The sequence below is a fragment of the Struthio camelus genome, chromosome 4 (assembly GCF_040807025.1).
Source record: "Struthio camelus isolate bStrCam1 chromosome 4, bStrCam1.hap1, whole genome shotgun sequence".
Classification (NCBI taxonomy): Eukaryota; Metazoa; Chordata; class Aves; order Struthioniformes; family Struthionidae; genus Struthio; species Struthio camelus.
Genome location: NC_090945.1, coordinates 10,228,225 through 10,254,215, shown reverse-complemented (window position 1 = coordinate 10,254,215; position 25,991 = coordinate 10,228,225). Strand labels below are relative to the sequence as shown.

General features: G+C 47.5%; 1 protein-coding gene across 26 annotated transcripts in view; it reads left to right on the top strand.

The window, feature by feature from the left end:
• Positions 1-23,269, top strand: part of SEC31A (SEC31 homolog A, COPII coat complex component) — a 47,387-nt gene extending 24,118 nt beyond the window's left edge. For 3 of the 26 annotated variants that reach the window (XM_068941361.1, XM_068941366.1, XM_068941360.1), the window contains 13 exons: positions 623-749; positions 2,033-2,178; positions 4,026-4,199; positions 4,841-5,014; positions 7,711-7,803; positions 8,474-8,603; positions 9,634-9,990; positions 13,446-13,493; positions 15,260-15,318; positions 17,496-17,768; positions 18,508-18,627; positions 21,647-21,718; positions 22,672-23,269. In XM_068941361.1, coding sequence (XP_068797462.1) covers positions 623-749; positions 2,033-2,178; positions 4,026-4,199; positions 4,841-5,014; positions 7,711-7,803; positions 8,474-8,603; positions 9,634-9,990; positions 13,446-13,493; positions 15,260-15,318; positions 17,496-17,768; positions 18,508-18,627; positions 21,647-21,718; positions 22,672-22,851 — 1,953 coding nt within the window. In that variant the 3' untranslated portion in view covers positions 22,852-23,269. The remainder of the gene's footprint in view (positions 1-622; positions 750-2,032; positions 2,179-4,025; positions 4,200-4,840; positions 5,015-7,710; positions 7,804-8,473; positions 8,604-9,633; positions 9,991-13,445; positions 13,494-15,259; positions 15,319-17,495; positions 17,769-18,507; positions 18,628-21,646; positions 21,719-22,671) is intronic. The other 23 variants (XM_068941375.1, XM_068941381.1, XM_068941374.1 and 20 more) reach the window with 13 other exon arrangements.
• The last annotated feature ends 2,722 nt before the right edge of the window (positions 23,270-25,991 follow it).

Below are 25,991 nucleotides of genomic sequence, written 5' to 3'. Positions count from 1 at the left end.
AATAAGAGCACGGCTGCCAAGTTTGTCTTTTGTGTAAAGCAGAGTAACTGCAGTTAGAGTTTGACGCAGAAGAAACTGGAATTTGGCTTTGAGGAGGTGTGGACCTGCAGTCTGGCAGGCTGGGCGTGTGGGCAAAGGGTAGGGGTGTTGTGGTAGGTATTGCTGTCACCTCGCCTTTTCTTCAGAGCAGCCTTCTGAACTGCCCCTCGCTGGCCAAGAGCTTAAAGCTCAATGAAACAGTTTGACAAACAAAACTCACTCTCCTTGCGGGCACTGTGTAGAAGGTTTATAGCTGTGTTCCTGGTAAGTCGTTTTTGTGTACAGAAACAGTTCTGAAAACCCTTGGCAGTGAGCCTGGCCTGCATATGCTTGTGTTCCTTTGCTGCATGTTTTATGGTGAGAATAATTGCCCTGACTGTATTACTTGAGCTTGTTTTCTTACTTTTGCTGAATTCCTTCTAAAGCAAAACTTAACTCTTTAGAGCTTTGAGTCGCTCTGCAGTATCTGCCAGGTTCCTGGGTACTGTGGCAATGAGTACTCTTGAACAGAAACCAAATATACTGTATCTAAAAGAAAGGATATCTTACCACGATCTTACTGGGGTCTCTCTTTCTGGTCCAGCTCATCACCGCGGTTGTAACAAAGAACTGGAAGGAGATCGTGCAGTCCTGTGATCTGCAGAACTGGAGAGAGGCTTTGGCTGCTGTGCTGACTTACGCCAGGCCAGAGGAGTTTGCAGCCCTTTGCAGTAAGGATGCTTTACAGACTTCATGGCATTTATTCTACTTATTTCTAGCAAAGCTATACTTTTTCTGTTTTCCTTCAGGTAAATTATTGTAACGCCTTGCTAGCTCCTTTGATCAATGATGCAGCTTTTGAATTTTGCTGCAGAGGAGGAGAGGAACCTCTGAGGCGCTGTGTTCCTAGCGTATTCCCTGTTTTTCTGGGCTCAGGGAGGGCCTTGTGAGCAGCTGTGTGTCAGCATTGCCCATGCTGTGCATGGCCACCAGTCTCCGTTGTTTCAAGACCAGTAACAGCGAGGTTCATGAGGCAGTAACGTCAGTTAAGGGAGCAGTCTGGAGAGCTTCGTGGGACGTGGGTGAAAATGGTGCAGAATAGTACTTGGCTCTTCTCTCATGAGAGCGTTTTGACTTGTGGGAAGGAGTCGTCTTTACTGTCGCTCCACCACAGACGTGGGAGCAGATGCGTTGCAGGGCGGACCCCGTCTCTGTGGACAGGGGTGGTTTAGGGAGTGCGTTGGAGGGACCTGTCTCTGCTGCAGCACCTCACGCTGTGCCCTCGAGGGCTGCCCGAGCTCTCCCAGGCAGCTGAGGCAGCTCACTCCTGCTCAGAGCTACCTTGTGCTTTGTAAACGTGCCCTAAGACACATGCCAAGCACCAAAAGGTAAGAAAGAGAGGAAGAGTGCTGAGGAAACGCGGCCTCCTCTTGGCAGCGCCGCCTGCTGTAGCCCTGACAGTCCAGTAAGTGTGGAAGCTTAATTGCCAGTAGTCAGGGTGTTGCAGGGGAGCTGTGTGCCTGACACCCCTCTGTCCCTCAGATGCCAGCTGTGGTGTCTGTGGAGCTGTGCAGACTCACTTCAGCATGTGCATCCGCCCAGAGCAGTCTCATAGCTTCATTGCTTGCAGTTCCGTGGCCAGCTGCTCGCTCAGGTCACCCTCTTGAATGAGGGCATGCAAAAAGTGGGCGGCAGAGAAGATGATGAAGCCCTGGTCTCCTCACCCTACTCGTGTCGGCTGAGTCTGTCTTCTGACACACCCTAAGTCTGCAGGTGCTTGACAAGTCCTTGTGCCCACTGCAGGAATTGGTCTGAAGTGCCCTGGGTTCCTGTGAGAGGATCAGTGCTGGACGCTTTGTCCTTGCAGACAGAGCCCAGAGGCAATCTCTCTCTGCACTCAGCTGAGCAAAGGCACTGGAGATGCCAGGCATTGCAAGCTTGCCCTGCCCTGGCGGTGACCAAGGGGATGTCTGGGGTGATTCACAGGGATCATGTTTGTTTGTGTTTTTCCTAGATCTCCTGGGTAACAGACTGGAGAGTGAGGGTGACAGCCTTCTGCAGACACAAGCTTGTCTCTGTTACATTTGTGCTGGCAACGTGGAAAAGCTCGTTGCCTGTTGGACCAAAGCTCAGGATGGAAACAGCCCCTTGTCCCTTCAGGTTGGTATTTGTGTGAAGAAAGATGCCGGGAGTAACAGACAGGGATCATTTGGCGTGGTGCGTGCAGAGTTGAATTTTAGATCAAGTGACGTGGTGCAGGTCTTTGCTGTCTGATAGCTGCATGTATTGCAGTATGCAAACCTTTTCCTTCTGGAATGGGTGGTTTAGTAGAAATAACATGCGAATGTGATACTGGCAGATGGATTCTGAAGCGTGACAGCCTAAGTGTCTGCTCCGTTCTTTGGGTGCCTGTGCTTACATGCTTTCAGCGTAAAAGGCGTTTAGGCAGTGACAGGAAATAGATGGTTTCAGGAAAGAGGCAGCTTTGACATATGAACGTATTTTGTGGTAGTTATGCACTGGGACATTTTTATTTATGGAATAGATGACAGATATTTAGGGGAAGAAATTAAAACAAAAAACAACAAAAAAAAGGAATTCTGGAGAACAACTCCAGAAAGGTTCTCCTGAGGGTTTCATGTAGGGGGTTGCATTTTGAGGGTGCAGTGAAATACGCATATAGGGAGTATTTTGGAAAAGGAGGATTGATGATAAGATGAGGCAATTGCTGAATAATTTATTCCTAGAATACCGCCTTAGTTTCTTCCATCTTTTCAGGGCCTTTGAAGGCGCAGTTTTAGAAGGTGCTTAAGGTAATGCTACCTGACAGTGCTGTAACTCTATATCTTTGGTAAATTGAAGGAACTGGAGTAATTTGAATTTTATTTTGTTATTCTCTTTCTCTAGTACAGTTTCAAATTATCAAAATTACTTACCAGTCTCTTGAGTGTGGTGGCTTTGTTCAAGACTTTACCTTCAGTTTGAATTTGCATTTTGATTGCATTGCTTTCCTCGCTGAGACACCGAAATTGAAAAATCATATCTGAGCTATAATTAGGCTGCTTGTTAAGTATGATATGGAATTGCTGGAAGTCCCAGAGGCTGGAAGTCCCAGTAGATTTTTTTTCTGCTGACTTTCTTAAGGTACTGATTTGTTAGGAAAAATACAGATGTATTAGTGAACGGTCAGTAAACAGTTCTTATTAGTGATGTGTTGTTGAAATTTGTTTGTGGTGTGCTCTCACTAAATCTTACTTAAGGTTTAGAAGAGGGGACTGCATGCTAATATTGAGAAATTAGTGTTTGTAATACCTTCGATGAGTAAGAAAATAGCACAACTTGAGAGAACAGAGCAGAAAGTAGTACTGTCGCTTGGTGCTAGGAGAAGACCCAACAGTGGCTCTGTTCTTGGGAGCGTGGAAGGAAAAGAAGATATGGAGGATTTCTGGTGACTGTCTGGAAGACTATCTTGGCAGTTACAGCCAGAAGAGTGTGAACAGCTGGTCTAAGGGAAGTGTTAGATCCTTTTTACTTCAGATGGTTAGACTTTACCCACTAAAATGCTCTGAAGGGACATGGGGTGCCCAAGGCTGTAATAAAAAGAGGTGTCGTGGTGATGGGAGTGATGTTTTCCATCCATGCTTTTGGCTCTCACCAAATATTTTATGGAAGAGTATTCTTTGGGTGAATGTGCCTGTTGCTGCTGGGGCCCTGAAATCCTCTTTAAATAAACTTCTTTTGACGTTGAGCTGTACACAGCACTGCTGGCTTTGCCATCAGAAGGCAATTCTGGTGTGTGGTTGCTGTTCTGTCATGTCACGTGCTGGGAGAGCGATGCCTTCAGCATCACCGTAACCATCCGGGAACCTGTGCTTGGTTTGGCCTTTACGTCATCGCAGACGATCCTGCCAGCGCTGACCCGAGGAGCAGTCCGTGCAGACAGCAGTTAGCCCGTGTCTGCTTTACCTCCTTGCCCTCATTCCCTGTTCTTTATCCTGATCTTCCAGGACTTAATAGAGAAAGTTGTGATCCTGCGCAAAGCCGTGCAGCTTACCCAGGCTGTGGACCCTAACGCTGTGGGAGCTCTCTTGGCTGAGAAGATGAGCCAGTATGCCAATCTCCTGGCTGCACAGGGCAGCATCGCTGCGGCTTTGACATTCCTCCCTGCAAACACCAGCCAGGTACATGACTCCTTCCCCCCACCACTTTGCTCCCTGCCTGTGTTAACAGGCTCACTTCAAGCAGAGATCTCTGGCTAGTGCCGTTAGCCTGCAGAATTGCCATTGAAACACCTCCGGAGGCAGAGATCAGGCTGTTGGCCTCTCCTGAGATACCCTTGCTACAAATCCTGGGTTTTGCAGGCTGGCAGTTGCGCGCCCCTTGGTTCCTCTTGTCACCACGCTCGTGCTCCTGTGTTGGTCTCACAGAACTGTGCGACCTCGTTCCCCGCTTGCATTTCACAGCCTTGTCCTGCAGCCAGTGGCCGCTGAAGCGGCACTTGTCCTTGCTACAAGCCATGAAACGTGTACCTTGATACTTGGTGGTTTTCTTTTGATTTCCCCTCTTCTGTGAGCGGGTGTTTGGGCAGGCCAGCTTGGCAGTGTTGTGGCCCAAGGTGGGAGGCACAGGCTGCATTCCAAATCACATGTAAGGCAGGTCCAAAGGCTTTGTTACTCCTGCAGAAAAGACTTGTTTCAGTTAAATGCAACTGAGCAGGTTTCTGAAATAGAGCTCGCTAGCGCATGGCCAGCCAGCGGCTTGGTGTGACGCAGCGGGTGGCAGGCGGCACGGTTGACCTTCCCTTGTGCTTTCCTGTTTGCAGCCAAACATTGTGCTGTTACGGGACAGGCTTTGCAGAGCTCAAGGGGAGCTCCCAGTAGGGCAGGAGGCCCTGAAGGCACCGTATGAGAGAGAGCCCCTGCCCAAAGCAAGAGCTGGCTCTGTAGCTGGACAGATGCAAGGGCCCCAAGGTCCAGCCCAGCAGTATTACCAACAGGTAAGTGGTCTCTGGAGGGATATTGTGCTTGGGTTCTGGAAGATGGTGGGTAGAGCTATTTGTTTTCCTTTATCTTGATCTGAGCTGTGGGTGTATGGTGTACCCACCAAGAGCCTTGCGGGTAGAATTAATTTGTGCTTCCCTGTATTCCTTACCTGGAAACGTGTTTCAAACACGTTGTCAGGTCGCCTGGCTCTGGAGATCAGTTTTCTCCCCCTTTTCATTCAGAATGTGCTTTAGTACTATGGACGATAGTGTGAAAGAGTGGTGGCATTTTTCTTTGCATGCTCTCATGATCCCTGATGTAGCCCCACCTCTGCACTCCTTGGGGCTCCTTGGTGCCACCCAGCAACCTCTTCTGGGGCTGGTTTGTTTTCCCCCCATGCAGGCTGCTCCTGGCGGCAGAAGTTGCTGAGTGGCAGCAGTAGCAAACTCGAGGCATGTTCCTGCAGTTGTTGCCAGGCTGGCCTGCGGTAAAAGCCCCTTCCCAGGGCCTGGCAGCGTGGGCAGGGGATGGGGCAGTAGGGGTGAGCTGAGCGTGAGCTGTGCTGGAAGATAGAGCTGGTGAGTACGGGATTAGGAAGGGAGCTGCGTGAGTGCGGGAAGGCAGAGGAGAAATGAGGCAGGCAGATGCCTCTGTTGTACTGCCAGACTGAGGATGGCACTGCATCGGACCACGAGGCGGGATGCTGGCCGCCACTGGAGCCCGGCGCGGCGTGCAGCCCTGGCTGTGGGTCCGCTTAAAGAGCATCGCCAAGTCCTGGAGAGCGACTGGCCTTTCTGTGCCCAAGGGTTCTGGGCTGGGTTTTTTCAGGAGCGGAAAGGTCACTGATGCGGGCCTTGTCCTTAGCCAGAGGAGACGAGCGCGTGGAGTCGTGCTGCCGTCAGTGCTGCCCTTCAAACACCCCTCGCCAGAGAAAGGCGAGCAGGAAGCAGAAAGAGTGGCTGAGAACGTGTGTGTGGTGGCGGGGGGTTGTTCTCTCCCTCTCTGTATCAACGATTGTGGGTGCCTTCGCAGGGAAACCGTGGCCTTCTCTCCGGGGTGTTAACAAGGTAGACTTCAGAAGGCACAAAGCCTTCATCCCGTTCTTAGAGCGTTACCTTGCTAACACCATCACATCTATCTTTAAATGCCTCGTTGCCAATGATTGCCTCAGCTATGCTTTCCTGTGTCTCTGACCTTCCTTCTGGTCCCTGGTGAATTCGGTTGAGAGATGATGCTGCGGATTGGCAGTATGTCCTTCCTGTTTGGCTGTGGAAAAGACAGCTTTCCTCTAGATGGCGTCATCTTAGCAATGCTTGTTAAGCCGCCGTTTTCCTTGTTCCCTATCATTTTAGAAATGGCTGAAATTATTTAAGAAAGCCCTGCCCAGGATAGAAAGCCTGGGGGTAATACAGACCCATGCGCACACTGCAAGGGAGTTACCCTCTCGGGCTCTTGGCTTTCCAGGGAACTTGTGCTGAGCAGGAGTTAGGGGAAGGGCTTGAAGGGGGCCGGGCTGTGTCAGAATGGCACTTAGCGGTGTGTTGAACCAGAAAGAAAGGAAATGACATATTTGAGTCTTAATGTGATCCTTGTTTTGTTTGATCTCCACTTAAAGTGCATATATCCGCTTGGTCAAGGCAGCATTTGCTTAAGTGCTGCTCCAAATAGGAACATGTCCTTACACTTGTTTCCTTTTGCCATGGATTTTTGCATGCTGTTTTTAGTTTGGAAAAAAAAAAAACAAGTATCAAAGGAGAGGGAACAGTCATTTAAATCACTCCAGTGCTGAGTTACGGAGACGTTCACAGCAGCTGTTCACTGCAGCATTAGCATGGCACTGAGCAGCGCTAGAAGTAGTTGTACTGAAGTCAGATGAGCCAGCCAGGATCTCAGGGTTGTGGCTTTCAGCCTGCCTTAGTGAAGACGGAGGTGTCAGGCTCCTCTTCTTGTTCGTGCTCACCACAGCCTGGGCCTGGGAGGGTATCCCACGGCCTGGCAGGGCTCCTCCTCGCTCAGGGACCTGGCAGGCGTCGGGGCGTTCTTGGTTTCCGCTCCATCAGGAAGGCAGCGGTGGTGGTATGGAGGTGAAGGGCTTCGGGGTGGCAAATAGGGAAGGTTTAGCAAAGGAGGCATCTGATTCCCGGCAGGGGCTATGGAGACCTGCTGGGTATCGTCAAGAAAGATGCCTGTGGGAGAGCTGTTTTTCAGTTTTGGACTTTTTTTTTTTTTTAACAGGCCTTAAGCTTAATTTAAAAAAAAAAAACGCCTTTGCGTGGGGCGGCGTGTTTGAATTTAACAGCAGACCTGTAACATACAAGTGGTGGTTAGCGATGCTTGGTGCCTGCTGTACAGTAGCCTGGGGGGAGCCTCTGTGGTAGTTAGGAAAACGTGTTAACCGAGGGCTTGGTTGTAGTGAGGTGGTGGCAGAGCTGGCTAATTGGCATGTGTAACGCTGCACTCGGTTCACGGCCTGTTGTAATTACTCCCTCCTCTATGCTTTGTCTTCCCTCTGCGAGTCACTTCAGTTTCAGTGCACAGTGATTTAATCTGTCTTAAATACGCTTTTCCTCCATCAATTTGATTTTATGGCTGTGTTAGAAGTCCCAGCATGCGGACCTTGTTGTGATCACGTCTTTGCATCGCGTTTTGTGATACCCTTTAGACTTTATTGTTTTGTTGTCCATGATTGGTATTTCTTTGTTCAATTCAGGTTAGAATTGCCCCTACTGTCACTACCTGGAGTAACAAAACTCCTACTGCCCTTCCCAGCCATCCTCCTGCAGGCTGTCCCTCTGACACACAGGTATAACCTTCATTATTCCTCTCTGCGAGACCCTGCTTCCCTCTGACACGTACCCGGTGCAGTCGGTGCTTTATGCAGCGTGCGGCTAGGCGGAAGGAGCGGGTGCCAAGTCGGCTCAGGTTGTGCTCCCTCTGCGTCCCACGCTGTATTTGTAGCTGTTGCCCAGATGAGTGGCTCTGAAAAGCCTCGTGCGGGAGCTTGTGTGATCCGAGCTCCCCAGCTCCGCAGTTACTGCCCCGCACGAGAGTGTTTGGAGTGTGATGATACTAGTTGTTCCTTTACCCTTTCCCACGGAAATCAGAAGTATGAGAATTTAAGTCGCTAAGCTGAAAACTGTGGCTGGCAGGGCTCTCTCTGGCTCGCTGAGTAACAGATAGTGCTGCACGACCTCTTCCTTGGGCAGGGAGTGATCCTCTGCTGCTGAAAACGCACTTAACGCCTCTGACCGTGCTTCCCTGTTGCACCGGGCGAAATGCTGGGTATCCAAAGGCAGTGGGGATGGCTGGAGCTGTTCGGTCCCTGTGTGGATGGCTCTTAAAGGGAATGGGGTTTAAGGCCTTTAAACGGGAGCTGGTCATTTCCCCACGGTTGTGCTTTGAGCACTGCATTACCATCCCCAACTAAATCCTGTCTTCCCCCCCTCCCTTTTTACTGCAATCTTGTTTTGCAGGGAGACAATCCGCCTCCTCCAGGGTTTATCATGCCAGGTGTTGTTAACCCCAACGTGCCACCTCAGCAAGCCACGTCTTCCACTTACAACATGTATTCGCAAGCGGGGGCCCGAGCAGCGTACCCACAGAGTAAGTAACAGCAGCTCCCCTCTTCCTCCCACACGTGTGGGCCAGCTGGGCAAGAAGGCCCTGTTTATGGGGAAAGCCAGTTCCCTCTTTGGGGTTGGGAGGTTTTAAATCAAACCAGTTCTGTGTTTCTTGGGCAAGAAAACTCCTAATATGGCTTCCGAGGGCTTTTGGTTCTTGGTGGGGACCAGATGTCAGGCACCATCTGCCACAAAACTGCCCTCACAGTTGAGAAGGTGTTTGCCAACCAATTGGAGGCTCGCTTTCCAGCTGGCCGCTCCTAAAGCTGTGCTGGGGTCAAACTCCCAGCGAGTCATGGAGCAATGAGACAGAGCTGGTGAGGAGGGACCTAACTCATCTGAGTCTGGACCTATGCAGTTCTCACTGGGCCTGTCAAGAAAGGAGAGGGGTCGAGGAGGAAACAGAATGAAGGCGGTGGTAGAGACGAGCTAGGAAGGGGACAGTGCAGTAGCATACTTAGAGCAGGAGTCTGGAAGTACAGGCAGAAGTGAGGAGAAAACGATTCAAGGATACAGATGGTCAGAGACGAGTTAGTGAAGTTAAGCCTCAGGGCCTGCAGTGACAGGCTGCGAGCTTGCATTGACTTCCAGAGACTGCTGTTCACTGCCTTGGTGTGGGATTTCTCCTTGTGTAAATCTGGGACAGGCGTTTTTTCCTCCTGAACGTGTCACTGTGAGGATTAGTGTTGCAGAAAACCCCCGGAGAAGCAGTGCCCTGCCCTTCCAGTGCTGCCTCGAGTGGCACCTCCAGGCAGTGAGTCCAGGGAGAGATCCAAGTCCCTGTGGCCGAGGCAGTGCTTTCTCCGACTCCCTGCTCCTGCAGCTGAGGTTTTAAGCAGTCCTCCAAGTACAAGTGGCTGAGTAGGAGTAGGACCTGGATAACCGGATAACCAGCTGAAGGGTGAAGGTACAGGAAGGGAGGAGGGTCAGATGGTAAAAGAAGCAGAGAGAGAAGAAACCTGGCCCCGCTGTTACTGAGTTACTGACTGAATCTCTTTTCTTCCCTTTTGTAGCGTATCAGGCCACACAGCAGTACTCTTTCGGGACAGGGGGACCAGCTCTCCATCAGCCTCAGCAGCCTATCGCTGCCCCTGCTTCAGCCTCTTACCCTAACCCTGCCCCTAACCCTACTTCTCCGTACCTACCATGTGCCCCTGCCCATACCATGCCCTCCCCACTGTACCCCGGGCAGCCGCAGCCCTCTCCAACCAGCTTGACTCCTGCCTCTTCCTTCCCTCTTCCTCCTTCTGGTGCATCCTTTCAGCATGGCAGGCCAGGACCTCCAGCAACTTCTGTGGCTTATGCATTACCTACGGGACCAACAGGTACTCTGCCTGCAACCAGTGATCTTCCTGCATCCCAGAGAACAGGTCTGCGCTTGAAGCGGGGGAGGGCAGGCAGGGAAGGGGGAATGTTTTGCTTGGTCGCTCGGCGTTATGTGTGTGTTTTCCTTGAGAGTGCACCATGATAAGTTTGCTTGTGCTTTGAGGTTAACTTACAGCATTTCTAAAACACGTCATCTTTCCTCTGCATCCGGCGGTAAGACAGCTCTGTCGCTGCAGCGAGTGCTTCCTCAGCAGCGTGAGCACTGGTCTTTCTCTGAGTCAGACCTCACCACAGACACAGAGCTTTTGTCCGTCTTGGCTAAGACACGGTGCTACAGCATCATGATGTTGTGAGGTTATTGTCTGCTGATGATGGATGCTGGCACAGTTTTAGTGTTGTGACTAAACTGCTGTGCGGCTGGAGAGCAAAATGCTGGGTTGCCTTGCAGAACAGTTTTGTAAATGTAATTCCTAAGTGCGTCTCCTGTTTGCAAGAGGCGGGTCAAGCCCAGGATTTGCTGTATCTTTAATTCAAAAAGCATTTTCTGTGGAATCATCTCATTTTCGTTATTTTCTTTCCCCCTAACCATTAGTGTGATGGGATTTACTGTAGCTGTGAATGCCTTAAAAGATGATCAGAAGTGATTTAGAAATGCCTTTACATGGCCTCTTTCCTGGTTGCTAATCTAAAGCATGTGTATGTTGCTAGCCCATAAGAGCACGTTGGAGCATGCATGCTAAGAGCACGCTGCCGAGGTGAGGGACGACGGCTCCCTGGGACGCTTAGGGAGTTCTTGAATGTAACTGTTTGCTGTGGTCCAGTGACCTTGCTCGTGATAGCAAACCCGTGTCTTCATGAGCAGCCTTTGTTTCTCAGCCAAGTTGGAAACAGTAGCCTTGACTATGTCACGCTGCGGAGGAGTTAGGAGCAGTCCTGTTTCAAACATGTACTTTATATCCAGGTGGTCCAGCTGGAGGGCCAAGGACCGCATCTGGTGGTAGGGAGCAGAGGGCACGTTAGCCAGTATTTGAGGGGTGTTTCAGGGCCGCTCTCTCTGCTGCCAGGCCTTAAGGAACCCACTGTCACTCCTTCTCTGGAAAGTCTTCTGGGGCGAGGCAGCGCAGAAAAGGCTTGTTACCTTCGTCTGGATCGCAGGGGTTCTGCAAGTAGATGTTCCTGCTGCCTGTGAGGCTGGGAGCCCAAGCTGCTTGTGACAGTGTTGGCACAGGTGCTGCACATGTTCTAAGAGAGCAGCAGTCTTGGGCTCTGCCCAAAAGAGGATCAGTGTGGCGTGGCAGCCATGGTTGCCAAGTAAGCAGCAGCCTTTTTTGAGGCAGTTGATGTTTCCCTCTGTGCAGCCAGACTTGGTGTCTTCTCTCTTCCCCTTTGAGATGCAGTAGTGGGACTTGTCCTGACTCCATGTGATAGGGCAAGTGTAACTTGAATCTCGGTCAGGGGCATTAATAAAATGGGTAGAGGAAGAGGTGCTGCAAAGTTTTCTAAGCCTGGGATGTGGAGCAGCACATCACAATGCAGACAGCATTGCTTCTGCGCCTTCGAATAAATGCAAGGAACAAGAAAACTGTTCGTTCTTATCCATTTTACTACTGTATTCGCGTCACTGGCAGGCACTTCAGAGATTTGTCACTTATGTTTCTTGCATTAACAGTGAAGTGACATAGTCCATATGGCGCTCCGAGTGGTAAGGTGCTCTGTTTTGGACAATAGGAATTGAGGACGTGAATGACCGTACTGGTCTATTTCGAAAACCATTGTGTAGTCTGTTTTGGCGGTGGTCTAACATACGTTTCCTAGGTCATTTCAGTAGAAGAGAAATTGAATCAGTCATCAGCATTGCCTTGCCAGATTTTATTTCAAACTTAAAAGTGGTCTATACTGTGCTTTTTATCAATTTTTCTGCGAATTACTGGTACTGTTTGCATTTTGTCCAGCAGCTGTGATGAGCAGACAGCCAGTACCAAGTGTCAGGCTTTCAGGAATCAAAACACGGCATGAAAAAAAATCTCTGGGTCCTGGCAAATACCACCCTTGGCCTTAAACACAGGGATGGTCTCCAGTGCCGAATGAGGTCCATGGCTAGCTGTGATCCGTGGGTGAGGCTTCTGAAACGCAGCTGCCTGCCTGCAGCTCAGAGAAGTGTTGAGAAAGACAGAGCTAAGACCACGCTGTCCTGTTCTGATTTTTAGATTACTCCTTTCAAAGATCATAAAGACCGGAAGAAAAACGTGCTCTTTGCTACTGAACGTACAGCGTGTGCTTAACGATCAACATATGTTTCAGAGAGACTGTGTCACTTACAGACGCCTTTGTATAGGATTATATAGAGCTCACAAAAATCTGTAGCCACGAGTAGATCTGACCTGTAACTCTCAATGTTCTGGTGCAGAGCATATAGTTAATGCTGATCTTGGCTTTGAATTGCTGGGCTTGTGTGTTGTGATGATAAAACTTGGGAACATTATGTTCACTTTGCAAATGTGATCCATTAAAATGGAGGAGGAAAAGTTGGGAATTTGAAGTCTTGGAAAGCATCTGGCCGTTGAACTAGCATGCATTTAAAAATGTACTTCAAAGACAAAGACAGTTCTGTAAGCATGTTCCCTGTTTTTTTGCAACTATATATAAAAAATGAGTATGTTAAGCATCGCTTGGAGCTTCCATCAGTAACTAAGCCTCCATTCGATTTAATTTTCAACTTCTCTCACTTTGGCGACAGAAGATTTTTGAACCTGCTTTGAAGACTGTTTTAATTTTCAGAGTATTGCATCTTTTTTGAAATAGCAATAGCACAGATCTGAGTTGAGTGAAGTGGTGGCACTGGAACTTTAAATGGATTAAAACCACCCCAGGGACCTGATTATTCCGCAGTAGTTGTCTCGCGTTGCTGTTCCTCCTCTTTAAAATGGCAGTGGTGTTCTGTTTTGCCATTTGGATTTGCATCTCAGTGTGAGCAGGCAACTTGTCTTTCCACGCGTGTGTAAACTCCTCTGTGAACATGACGTTGTTGCTATGCTGGGTGCAGACAAGAGACAGCCTTCACTCCGGGAAAAACTTCAGGTCCTCTTGAGGTCAAGTACTTTAAGCATCTCCTTAAAAGTTTTCTAGAAAGGTAAAGTGATGGTGAAGAGAGTACGAGCAATGGTCTTTCTGCTCCACTGGTTGGTAAGAACGGAAAGTGAGAATACGGAACAGGTAAGTGGGCCAGGATTCTGCAGCAGTTGTTAGAAACAACTAGAAACACTGATTTTACTACATGGGAAGAGATCCAGGCTCCTTGTCAGGGAAAGGAGGCCAAAGCAATTCCACAGGATGGGTTGGACGATTCTTTTTTCTCTAGATTGGTATTGTAGCTAGGCTTTTTTTTTCCTCCTGACTTCTCTTGCTTATAGAAACGAAACTGCTAATTAAAAATTATAGACAGGTTGTTTTAGTTACAAAACAGAAACTGTTTTTAGCTCTCTTTGCATTTTATCTGCAGAGAACCTGCCAACTCAAGACCAGGCCTCTCCCTTGCCAGGTGAACTAGGTACCACGTAATGTGAAAATCATTACAGCCTCTACATGCAATTAATTGAACAGACATCAGTAATGCATATGTACTTCAGAGAACGTTAAATGCAATGCTGTTTGCCAATTAAATTTTAATCAAATCAATTTTTAATGCCTTAATTGAAACCAATAACAACATATTTGGAGTTTTTAACCACAGAAACAAATGCTGTTTTGCCTTTTTTTCTCAAAGCAAATTTTTCCAAGAAATTAATAGTAGCAACAGTCTGGGAGGTTTCCATGATGTATTTTCATTATCAGCTCTGCAGAAATTGTTTCCTATATCAGAAATATTCTGGGAAGGTATGTTGCGGATAGGGAGGGGCCGAGCTGCTGAGACGTGGCTGTCAAAGAGATGGCACTGCCTTTGGTAAATGAAAAATCAGATGTGAAAGGGGTTTTAATCTGTTTTTCATTTACCCCTTCAACATATTCTGGATATGGAACTTGTTGAACAAGCTCAGAAACAAATGAAATTCCAAGACGAGTAATTCTGCAGTGAAGTTGCAGTCTGCTCTATGAAGTAAACTCATGATTTGCTAAGTGAAAAACACTGTGGTAAAAAAGTCCATTGAGCGGGGATTTGGTTTTGTTGGCTCTCTGTGGCTTTGTGCAATAAATCCTTGATTCGTTGGTGAGGCCGCAGTAACGCTGAGATAAAAATGCTGTGATCCCAATTAGGTGTGCTCCACGACAAGATGGGAACCATTTCTAACGCACTAACCTGAGCTTTGGGGTACAACTCTTGCAGATGCACGAAGCATGCTTTCTTTGAAGAGCTTAAGGCTTCTTTATAAGAAATACACCCCAGGCTGACAGGAAGTGATTCTGCACAGACATCCTCCTTTCTTCTTCCCGTTTCAAACAAATTGGCCTTGGTGCCAAGAGCTAGATTTTACTGGCGTGCCCCAGCAGCTCTGCTCTGCATTCAGGACACAAAGCCCTCATAAATCTGATGTAGCTGGCCAGGGAAATCTGGTTTATGGCTCCTTTGTGTCTCTAGGGTGCCTGGGTGAATCTGGTTGGAAATGAGTTCAAGCCTCCTGTTGCCTTTTATGCCTCTTCTTTCTATGTTCGTTGTGTTGCTGGGAAACACAGCGTTTTGTAATGTAAAGAGCTATTGCAGTATGCAATCACAGCAGCAGCACTCAGGAAATGTGTGCAACTTACTGGTGTTCTTATTCCCCCATCGTTTCTGAGATCTCTGCTGATAAATTTTTATGTTAACATCACAGCGATCATGCAAAAAACATTCAGAAAACAGTTCTGATCTGTTCCAACGTAAGAGCGGGGAGGAACCTTCACCAGTAACTGTGAAGCTATCTTCGAATAAGCCGTCTGGGTAGCAGAGCTGTGTTTTGGCCATGGTAGGCAACTGCCTGCCTTTTCACGGGGTTAGCCTGCTGAAAATTCTCCTCCTGCAAGAGAATTGGTTACTAAACTGGTTTTCCGCACTTAGTCCTAGGAACTTAACTTGGATGCCGGTAAGGTGTATGGTGTATAAGGAAGAGGGAGAGACAGCCCAGAGGATTTGGCTGCCTGAGTTTCCAGGAGGCCCTGGCTAGCTCCAGGGCTGGGGGGCTGCCCTTCAGGGGCAGGCTTTGCCTGGCAGTGCGAAACCTCTGGTGGTACAGCTGGGGTGCAGAGCGGTCCTGGCCGAGCTTTGAAGGGGCAGCACAGCAAAGAGGCCTTGTTCCCTTCCTCTGAGGTACTTACAGTCTCTTTTTTCCCTTCTTGTCCCAGGGCCTCAGAATGGCTGGAACGACCCTCCTGCTCTGAACAGAGCCGCCAAGAAGAAGAAGGTAGGCTAGGAAATTCTAGCTCAACGCGGTTGAGCATTCATTGTCCGTTTGAAAAGCAGTAACTTAGCTTGCTCCTGGGAAATTTGTTGACAGGAGAAGAAACAAGGGTTAGCAGCCAACAGTCATGAACAGCAATGAACTCACGAACAGCAATGGCCTTCATGCCTTTCCAATACACATCATCTCCCTCAAAATATTTAAGCCTCTACAGAGATGGTGGCTTCTCGGTTAAGTTCTTGTTAATAAGAATGACATTGATCCTGGTTTGAGGGAAGAAAATACCTTGCGCTATTTTTATCTGCAGTAAAGCAGATGCGTTTTGAAGGAGGTGATACTTAAGCAAAATGATGCTGTGCAAATTGTTACAGATTACTGACTTTGCTGGAGCTGAAAGCAATTTATCCTGATTAAGGCTCTGACCCTGGGAGATGTGGTGAGAGTAAGACAATTTTCATGATAGACAACCTAGCTGTGTAAAAAGGATTTAGATGGCAGGAGGACGGAATAGCTGGGAATGGTTGGCACAGAGCACAGTGAGCCTTTTTGTCACCTCTGCTGTTTTAGTCTAGAATATTTCCGCAGCAGTGTGGCCCGCTGACCCTGGTGCATTTGGGAAGCAAGGGTCAGTCTGGGCTATGCAGAGTTTTCAGAGGGTGGGGAGGGCGAGGGCATTGGAGCAGCAAGGTGGGTGAAGGTGGAGACAAAAATCTCATTACCTTTGAGGTTTGGTCTCGGGTTCAAGATGAAGAAGCTTTTGAAGGATGGAAAGAGGAAGTATTGCATGCTGTCTGCCCCATTTGCTTGGACGTTTGTCCCACTGCTGTCAGCGTGCCGCCTTTCAGAGGTGTCAAGGCTCTTGGGTAGGAGGAGGAACACTGTCAATGAGAGTAACTGTTTGACTTGAGAACTTGCAAAAACCCTTCTGGCAGCAGTACGTGCTGCTGCTCTATGTTTGTCACAGCTGTAACTTCGGCCATAGTGAAGCGTTGACAGTAGGTTCCTCTCTAAATGAGGAGTCATGTTGTTTGTCCTGTGGCCCTGTTGAAGTATTTAACAACCCCCCATCAGAAATGTTTGCATGTTCCTCTTAGGTCCACTGTGTGAAGGGTGGGTTTAGGCTATTAATAGATGACTTGAAACATCTGCTATTGTAATACAGAAGACTTGTATTTCAAGTCAAAGCATATTTTTCCACTGTTTTTCCCCTAAGAACTTATTATTCACCACGCACAAATTTACTGCTGTGATTCATTGCTTTTATAACTCTTGTTGGTCATGTAACGGGAGTATTTTTCTTGTTGTCCCAAACCACCGTTTTAATTCCGGCATGATTGATTGAGGGCAGTGTTCAGCGTCCTGTAATTTTTTTCCTTTCCATGCACACCCAAAGGCATGTGCTCATTCTCATGGGAGCTCTTACTTTGGATTTCTGTGTGGCTTGCGGAGACCAGCAACTCATTTAATCATCTCTTCTCTTTACAAAATATTGTCTGAATCTGAAATGCTTATGTGTAAAGACTGGCAGATGCTTAGGGATCAATCTGAAATGCACTCATAATCTGCCTTAGTGCAAACCTGTTTGCCAGAAGCTTGGAAGCCTTTCAAAAGCTTTATTGGTATCGGTTGCTAGCTGTGACCTGTATGCTACACTGAAAAGACTTTGGGGGGTGGTGGGGGGGGGGGGAAGGTAGCCTTGAAAATAAGACTTTAAAATCTGAGTATAATGACCAATAATAAGAATGGCCTTAGGCGTAGGTTAGTTTCCCATAGTGCAAACTGTTGTTCCGTTAATGCTGGTCTGCCAACCTTTGTTCTGTGAGCTGCTGATCTGCAGCGGCTGTGCTCGGCTCTTGCGGCTGGGGCAGGCTGAGCAGATTCCTGTCCTGTGCAGGTAGGAGGACAGGCAGAGCGCACAGGGTTGGGAACGCTGGAGGACGTGATTGCCCCGAGGTGTGTCTTACCGTGCAGCTCCTCCCAGAGGAGCAGGTTTTTGTCAACCGATTAAAGTCCTGCATTGCCAGCTTCTCTGTGTCAACCCTGGTGGCTCAGTTCTGTGCCTGGCAGAACCCTCGAGTGCTGTGGGTTGGGAAGACAGGCTGGACATTGGGAGCTGGGAGTTGGGTGGCTGTGATGGCAAGATAAACACAGTTCTGGTTTTTGTTTCTGTTTTTCCCCAGGTCCCCGATAACTTCATGCCTCCGGTTCCCATCACCTCCCCCATCATGAACCCGCTGGCAGATCCACAGTCTCAGATGCAGCAGCCTCCGGCTCCGCCTCCACCCGCAGGTGCTCCCAGCTTCCAGCCTCCACACCTCCCTGCAGGGCAGCCTGTGATGCAGAGCCCCTACCAGCCTGCTCCCCAGTCCTTGGGACCATGCATCGTGCCTCCTGCTGTCTCCAAAACCAGCACAGAAGGGGCCCCTGGAGCCCCAATCGGCAATGCCATCCAGGTAACGTAACCCCAGCGCTACCATTAGTTTTAGTTTAGTTAGTACAATTAGTTTAGTTTTGTACATCAGTGGCGCCTTGTGGGCTGGGATCCTGTTGGCCAGACGTGGAACAGAAGAACCTCTTCTACTACATTGAAGCCTTGTCCACAGCAGAAAGTGGCATGTTAATAACAGGTGCAGTACAGGCCAGTTAGATTTGGCGGTCCTCGCTTAGTGAGGAGTCTGTTCTGACTGTGCTTGACAGGCCATGCTCCCATGGAGGTGGGAGAGCACAGGCATGGCTCAGCAGGGTTTAGCAGAACGGGTTTTAAAAAAAGGCGGTGCAGTGACTCTGTGCTTTGTATCTGGTACAAACCAGCAGATGGTCCCTTTTGCATTCCCTGCCGGACAGCTTGTAGTGCTGTTTGCTGCTTTGAGTAGCATCCTGTACCTCAAAAGTGCGCTGCTCTGTCTTTAACCACCAGCTTTGCACCATGCTGGCCCTTAGCATCTAGGTGAAGATTTCAGTAGCAAAGTAACCCTCGGCTGTTAATACAATCACCAGCATGGACCAAGAAGCTGCTTCCTTCCACTAGTGTGCAGCTCTCCAATGGGACAGATGGCAGATGCTGATAATGTCACCTCCACACACCTGCAGGGAAGAAGGGGAGTGGCCAAGATGGCCAGTAGCTCAGCTGGTTTTAGTTTAAAGCTACGTATGGTCACCGAGTGACCTGCAAAAGCCTCATCTGTTTTTCAGCATGTGCAGGCACTGCCAACAGAGAAGATCACCAAGAAGCCCATCCCTGAGGAGCACCTTATTCTGAAGACCGCGTTTGAAGCTCTTATCCAGAGGTGCCTGCTGTCTGCTTCAGATCCGGTAGGTCTCTGCAGCTTTCCTGGAGTAGTCCTGCGTTCGGATGAATGTGCTGGTTTCTGCTGCTCAGCTAGCTATCACAGGGTCTCCTGTTGAAGATCATTTTCTATCTGAGGGCTGCTTGGAGCAGCCGCAAGCAACGCGTAGCAAAGCTACATGCGCTTAGGACGTGGTGATTTTGAGTTGGAGCATAGCCCTGCTGACAGCCCAGTTGCCTGAGGAGGTTGACTGTGGGTCGTCACTGTCTTCCATGTGGGCAAAGCAAGATGGTGCTGCTTCTGGACACAGATGGATTGCTTGCGTCACCCCATCACAACCCCCCTCTTGTGCAGCTCCGTGCTGCCCTCTGCCAATGGGGGTTGGAATTGGTTAGGGTTGAGGTTTTGACCCTGTGGTTGTTAGAGGAAAAAGGGCTCCTCTTCCTCCCATCAGGTGGGCTCTGATGAGGCATGTCGTACACCCGGTGAGTGACAGAGGTCACCTTGTTCATTGGCTTAACTACTGCTTTTGATTTGGGGCAGGAAGCAGCTGGTGTTATGCCTCATCTGAGCTGAGGCTTATATATGTGAGTACGTGTTTCAGCTTTTGATTAGTGACTAGTCATTTCTGATAACAAACTATTGCAAAAGGAAACAATGGGTAGAGACAAAGTGAAAAGGCTGTGAGCTGCAATATGACCACTAGAGCTGCATAGGAGAAAGACTTCCTGTGAAAGTCATTTTTTTGTAAATGAGCCATCCATCTCAAAGCTTCTCGTTTTTTCAGTGGTAGGTAAATAACACACTGCCCTAAAGCACAGATGCTGACTGCTCAGCTCATGCATGCTGAAAGGTTGATGATGAAACACAGGCCGGTGGTTGCAGAGGACTCTGCACTAAATGTGCTTGGTCAGCAGCACAGACCTCACGCTCCTGCCTACTGCTACCAGGAGCTGAGCTGTCAGAGGGCAGCAGTATGCTCCCTGTTCCGTGTCGTCTGTGTTACATCTACTGTACCATTTTACCTGGCTCTGTAGCTTTCACTTGAGGTGTGCGCATACTTGCTCCACCTTTCCCCTTTGGCTGTCAGCCCAGCAGTTTCTTTCTTTATGGACTCACCCACACACTCCTTTGCAGAAGCTTCTGGAGGCTGTGGACTTTTTTTTGGACAGACTCTGTACAATTCAGTAGTGTTTGATTGCTCAAAAAAGCCTTTGTGTGAAAATATGCTGTAGAGCAGAGGGATAGAAGTCAGACACTGTACAGACCCTTGGGCCTTTTCTTCCTAGGAGTGTGTTTCCCTTCTCCTCCCAGGCGTCCAGCACCCAACGAAGACAAAAGCGTTCAGTTCACGCTATGTGCACCTAAGGATTGCTTTTCTGCTCTGCCAGTGCTATTTGTTTCATTACTTGTTGTTACTGCTGTCTGGTTTTCTTAGGCTGGGCAAGCATTCCAGGCACACAGTAAGGAGAAGTGCTGCCCTGTCTGTATGTCAGTTATTGTCAGCACATACGCGGATACCGCTAGGGTATAATATAGCAAAGGGGAGAACGGCAACATGAAAGGCATTACTGCCTAGGGACTAGAAAAGGAAGCAGAGGGTTAGGACAACAAACTGCTTGCACTTTTTCCGCCTAATTTCCTTTGCTTGAGGAGGTTTCTTGCTGTTTACTGAACACGTTTATTTCTCTTCAGTTTACCCATCTGTAAAATGAAGTTAGTGTCATCCTGTCACAGGTTTGGAAAGAATTGTTTCGCAGCCATGTATCTGAGAGTTAGTTCAAAAAGCTACATCTTACCTCCTCCTCCTAGGGTATTTTTTCCTTTGTCCTTTGCCTCAGTCCTTTGACAGCATTAATAGCACTCAGGAGACTTCCACCCGTGGTCTGAATGATCCATGTGCTGTGTTCTCCTCTGTGCCCTTTGTCATACGAACAGCCTTCCCTAATTTCTGGCACAGTGGGCAGCTGCCAGTCTGTCTTCACACCTGAGCGGGAGCATTCCCTTAGGCTTTTTTACTTACTGTGTCTCTGCGATTATTTAACCCAGGGAAACTTTTCCAGTAGCCAGAGGAAATTGCACTACATAAGTAAAGATGGATTGATGTGCGTACTGATTTAGGAGAAAGTTCCAATACCCTTGTATACAGATGCATTTTTAATGCTGTTGACCTTGGTTTTTTTGTTCCCGTAATTATACCCTGGATGATTTAATGCTGTGTTTTTCTTACTATTCTGGCGTAAAATCTCCTCTTTCTGTAGCTGCTTGTAAGAACAAGTGGATGAAAAAGCATTTTTCCAGCAACTGCTGTGGCGCTCCAGGTAAAACAGAATGAGATCCTGCCCAGTCTTTCGGCAGAATCATGACTAGGTATCAGGTCAAAACCAGCTATTTTAAGAGAGCCTTTTGTGGCAAGATCTTCTCAGACACCAAAGGGTGATGTACTTTTTATAAAAAGCCATGGGAGCACAAAGGATCGGTAAGGACAGTTTGGGTTAAGGTATTAGGCTGTACGTTTTTCTGTTGACAAAAACACGTAAACTCCTGCTTTTCCTCTGAGTAGTCACATAGTTAAAAACATATTTAGAATTTGCTCAGACTGACTGAGTTTTATATATTCATTCTTCAGTGACTGCGTGCGGCCTTAAGCTCTGAGTGATGTTGCTGGATACTTGGTTCCAGTAGTGTCTTCTATCCAACAAAAACAGTGCTTTCCCAGTGAAACAGAGAAGCTAATTTCCTTCTGTAACTTGCACTTCTCTCACACTTCCCGTATCAGATATGCCACTGGGTTTTGCAAATGGCGGGTAGCTTTTGGGATATCCCTCTGAAGTTTTACTGCTCTGTAGGTAGCTGGAGGAGATGTCATCTTACCTTTCTTAGCAAAATCAGGAGTGAAAACTACAGCTACGCACAAATGATGTGTTGGGAAAATGATGCTGATCCATGTGTTGCAAAGGATGTCTTGCAATTAAATCACTTATCACAAAAAAATAGTGAAATTCAGAACACTATTCTGATTTTAGTATTTTCTTCTCTTGCAGCAAACCAAGAGGAAACTGGATGATGCAAATAAACGCCTGGAGTCTTTGTATGACAAACTTAGGGAACAGACAGTGAGTTTTGATTTTTACATTTTTCCCATAAGATATTGCAAATTATGGCCAAGAAATCCATCAGTGGTTTGGACCCCTCTCTAATGTGTAAAAGGAATTTGTTCCCTTCTGCAAGTGTGCTTCAGATGTTTTTGTTTGTTTCCATGCATTTCCAGTAATGGCTAGGTACAATGCTTAGCTCCAAGCACCTGTGCAGGCTTCAGTGTTGTGGTGTCATGTCGCTGATTTAATGGCAGCGTGTGGTGACCAGAGCTCCTTGCTTTTAGGCGTGAGGTGAATGCATCAGGAGGGTCCCTGTCCCCAGTTGCTGGCAGAATCAGCAGACAGTGCAAGCTTCCACACTTCCAGCCAGGAGCGGTAGGCACACAAAGCCTGCGCTCAAAAAAATCTTAGGAGATGTAGATGTTTGAGGCTCACTGACTTCACTGGAAGTCAGATATCTAAGTACTTTGGAAGATTTTTCCAAAGGCTTCCAGGAGGTCTGTGACAAAATAAAGGATTGGGCTTAGATCTCTAAGGCCTTGTCTAGAGGTCTAGTCCTGTCATTATAAGGCTATCTTTTCTGAAGGATTAACTTGAACCCTGTCCCAAAGACAAACGAACTCTGCATGTTTTTCATGTTCAGCAGAGTTGGTCACAGCAGGCCTCCCAGCCAGGGAATTACAGCAGGGGGCTGGCGGTGAACGCTCACAATGGTTTGCAATACTGCAGAGGAAGGTGTCATCTGGATAGCTTCCGGCTCTCTCTCGAGTATCTTCTGAAGTCGATGGTTAGACTTCCCAGTGACTGTGCCTAGTGTGGCTCAGCTGTGAAGATGATTGTTGTTTAAGAGAAGACCTAAGTCCTGCGCCTTACTGAGGGCCAGAGGTCTCACTCGGGGCACTTATTTTTCTAGCACTGGCGTACTAGCTGTTTTTCTTTCTGCTGACCTGCTTTGTCTGGCTACCTTGCAGCTCTCTCCAACCATCATTAGTGGTTTGCACAACATTGTGAAGAGCATTGAGACCCGCAACTACATGGAAGGACTGAACATCCACACTCACATAGTCAGCACCAGCAACTTCAGCGAGACCTCTGCTTTCATGCCTGTTCTGAAAGTTGTCCTCACCCAGGCAAATAAGTTGGGTGTCTGAAGTAACCCTGCACTTGCAAAGCCTGTGATGGTTGCTTTTCCAAAGAAGTGCATTTCTACAGCAAACGTGCAAGAAATGGACCAAATACTAGTCCTTACAGCATGTTACAGTGGAGCGCTGACGAATGGCATTACACTCTCCCTGCAGAATACATCATTCTAGGAGGGCCTCGGAGCCCTGGTGCTTTTCTTCTCATTTTAATCTTTCTCATCCCTCATGATTCCTGTCTACAGACAGTATATTTAATGGATGATGCCCCATATTGTCAATTTTTAGATGCATGTTGTACTGCTAGACAGTGGCTTTTAATAACAAATATGTGTTACAGGAACAAGATAGGTTGTGTATCCGACCCTAAAACAAATTCTTCTTCCCACCCCACCCTTCCCTATCCACCAGATTAAAGAGTCTGATCCTATTATAAGTGTATTTGGTCTTTCATTTTATGAAGCTACTTGTAGTTCTCTTATTATAACGTACATGTTACGTAGCTTAATTTTGCACTGAGGCAGATGAGCAAAATGAAGGCTAATGTGTTATTTTCAATAAAAGTTAATTTATTAAAATGTGTCTTTATGAAGTAGCACTTAAAAGATTTTGAGCCCAGATCACAGTGGGGCAGTTTTCCGTTGCATCCTACAGGCAAGGATATTTTTTTCTCAGGATTGATTGCGCTGCTGCAGCATTGCCTGCCGCAAGCAGCTGTTTAACGTTTGCATTGAGATACTTAGGTTTCCAGGAAAAGTTCAGCACGGTTCCGCCTGCATTCTTTTAAAAGCTAAGAGCAGAAATAACTCAGTGGTTTAAGTCACCCATACAGAGAGGGTGGATATCTAGTATGTAAACAGGGTGCAAATTGTCTTTCAGTCCCCTGAATTTAGATGTTCCCAACTCTGCTGCACTGCTTACCGCTGCGAGTGCATGCTGTGCTGTGAAACTGCAAGCATGCTTTTTGCTGGCCATTAGCTAATTGGCTTGGGTGAATTTCTTACCTGGGACAGCTTTCTGTCTTTCTGCACCACAGTTTGAGTTAGTTTCAAAAACTGGAAACAGTGTAACGTAAATGGCAAGTATGTCCAGCATAAAGAGCAGTTGGAGGAATCCTCCATTTAACATAATACTGTCTATGAGAGCAGTTTTGCATGCAAGCTTCCTAAAGTACTTATGCCAGAGGAATGTAGATGTGGCAGTGCATATTGAAAGTAGTGTTATAAATAACACAGCAAATCATGGTTGATTTCCATTACTTAAGCTGATTATGAGTTACAGATTTGTCAGACAAGGTGGTTACATTACTCTGACAAAGTTAGGCTTCATTTTATTTCCTTTCCAAAAGTTGCTCACCTCATAAGTTTTTCTAATTGAAGAAAGTAAAGCATCAATTTGGAGTGACTTTGTTTCATGAGTTTGTTTAAAAAAAAAAAAAAAAAAGTAATTCCCTTAACATTAATCCAGGTTATAAATTCCTGAGCAGTGACACAAGTTGTCTGTATTCTGTTCTTGTCATTCAGAAGCTTTTGAAGTTATCCTACTTTATCTGTCCAAGCCCTTAATAAAAATTCCTTACCACAGCAGGGTATTGTATCGGCTGAATCACGTCAGGAGGGTGAAGTACATGAATGCTGCCAGAAACCATTAATAATGGAATGGAATGAATTACCTCATCTCAGTGGGAAAAACTTTAAGGTCACCAGCACCACTACTGATTTCTGGGACTATGCTATCTAGTAAGTATTTCACAGTAAGGCTCTACACTGATGAAGAGAATTGTAACAGCGCTCTCTGCGAGCTTCCTCGTTTCCTACCAAGATTCCTTTCTGCAAATTTTGAAAGTAACGATGGCGCCTGATAATGGGCAACACAGGAGGAAAGAGGAGCTGCACAGAAGCAGAAATGTTGCCATCTGAGGTGTAAGCAGAATTCAGAGTACTTACTACTGCAATATCTGTTTCCAAATGCTGAAAGGACTGGTACAATGAACTTGGTATCAACCATCTCAGGGCAAAATCAATACTGTCAGGTCCTAGCAAACCTGCATGTCTGTTCAGCCTGGGTAGGTGAGCCGGCTTCCTACTGACTTATTAGTCTGAGCTGACTTGAGTTGCAGATGAGATTGAGGAACGCATGTTAAAGGAAAGAACAGAACAGCGGTGAGGGGAAATAAATGACCTCAGTTTTGTCAAAAGTAAACGTGGCAGGCTGGTCTGGTGTTTCTGTAAGGAAAGGAAACGCAAGGGAGCGGACCTGTGCGCTCCTGGTGAACACATGGTAAGCTGCTGCCTGTGAAATCGCCAGCGGAGTGGGAGAATGGGGAAGGTGGGGATTAGCATGAGAACTGAGGGGAGCACAGAACCGGCTGATGGGAGAGGGTGAGGAGGATTGTTTACAGCAGAAGCATTGGGTTGGGAGAAAGGGTAGTATGGCACTTCAGGATTTGATCTTGCAAATGGATCTCATGGAGTGCTTTCAAGAGTGGTCCTGGACAAGAAGCAGAATGGGGTTGTGACAGTCTCAAAGGGCATGTGGGTGATACGTGTTTTCTGTGAGAGCCTGGCTCTGTGTTAGAGGAAGAATGGGGGAGAGTTTGAGGACAGCAGTGGTATGCACAGTGGTATGTGTGCATGGTGATGGGCTCAGCATAACAAAAGCATTGCTGTAAATTTTAGTTCATCAGTTGGGAATAACAGGAGCAGTAAGATGTGACAATGTTCGCCAGGAACAGCTTGGCATGATTTGCCTTTGTAAAAGGCAAGGAAGCTTTAATGGCATTACACAAACCCTGGCAGGATTTCCATCCGTGTAAAAGAGGATCCCGAGTGAGAACAGGCTCAGCGAGGCACCCAGATGTTGGGAAACGAAGAGTTTGTTTAATGGCAAGAGATTAAATAGGCGTGGGTTGTTCATCTAGTGAAAATAAGAGTAAGAAGTAATCTGTCCACAAATGCGCAAGTTAATTGAAACTGAAGAGCAGTGTTAGCACAAGAACAAATCAGATAGGAAGTGGCCATGAATAAATGCAGGATGGAAAGTGAAGTGGTTTGAAAGGAGACCACCCGACAAGAGAAGTTATGGAGCAGCCTTCCCAGCAGGAAGAAAAGCCCAACTGTGGAGCTTGACAAATGAACGTGCAAGATTATAGA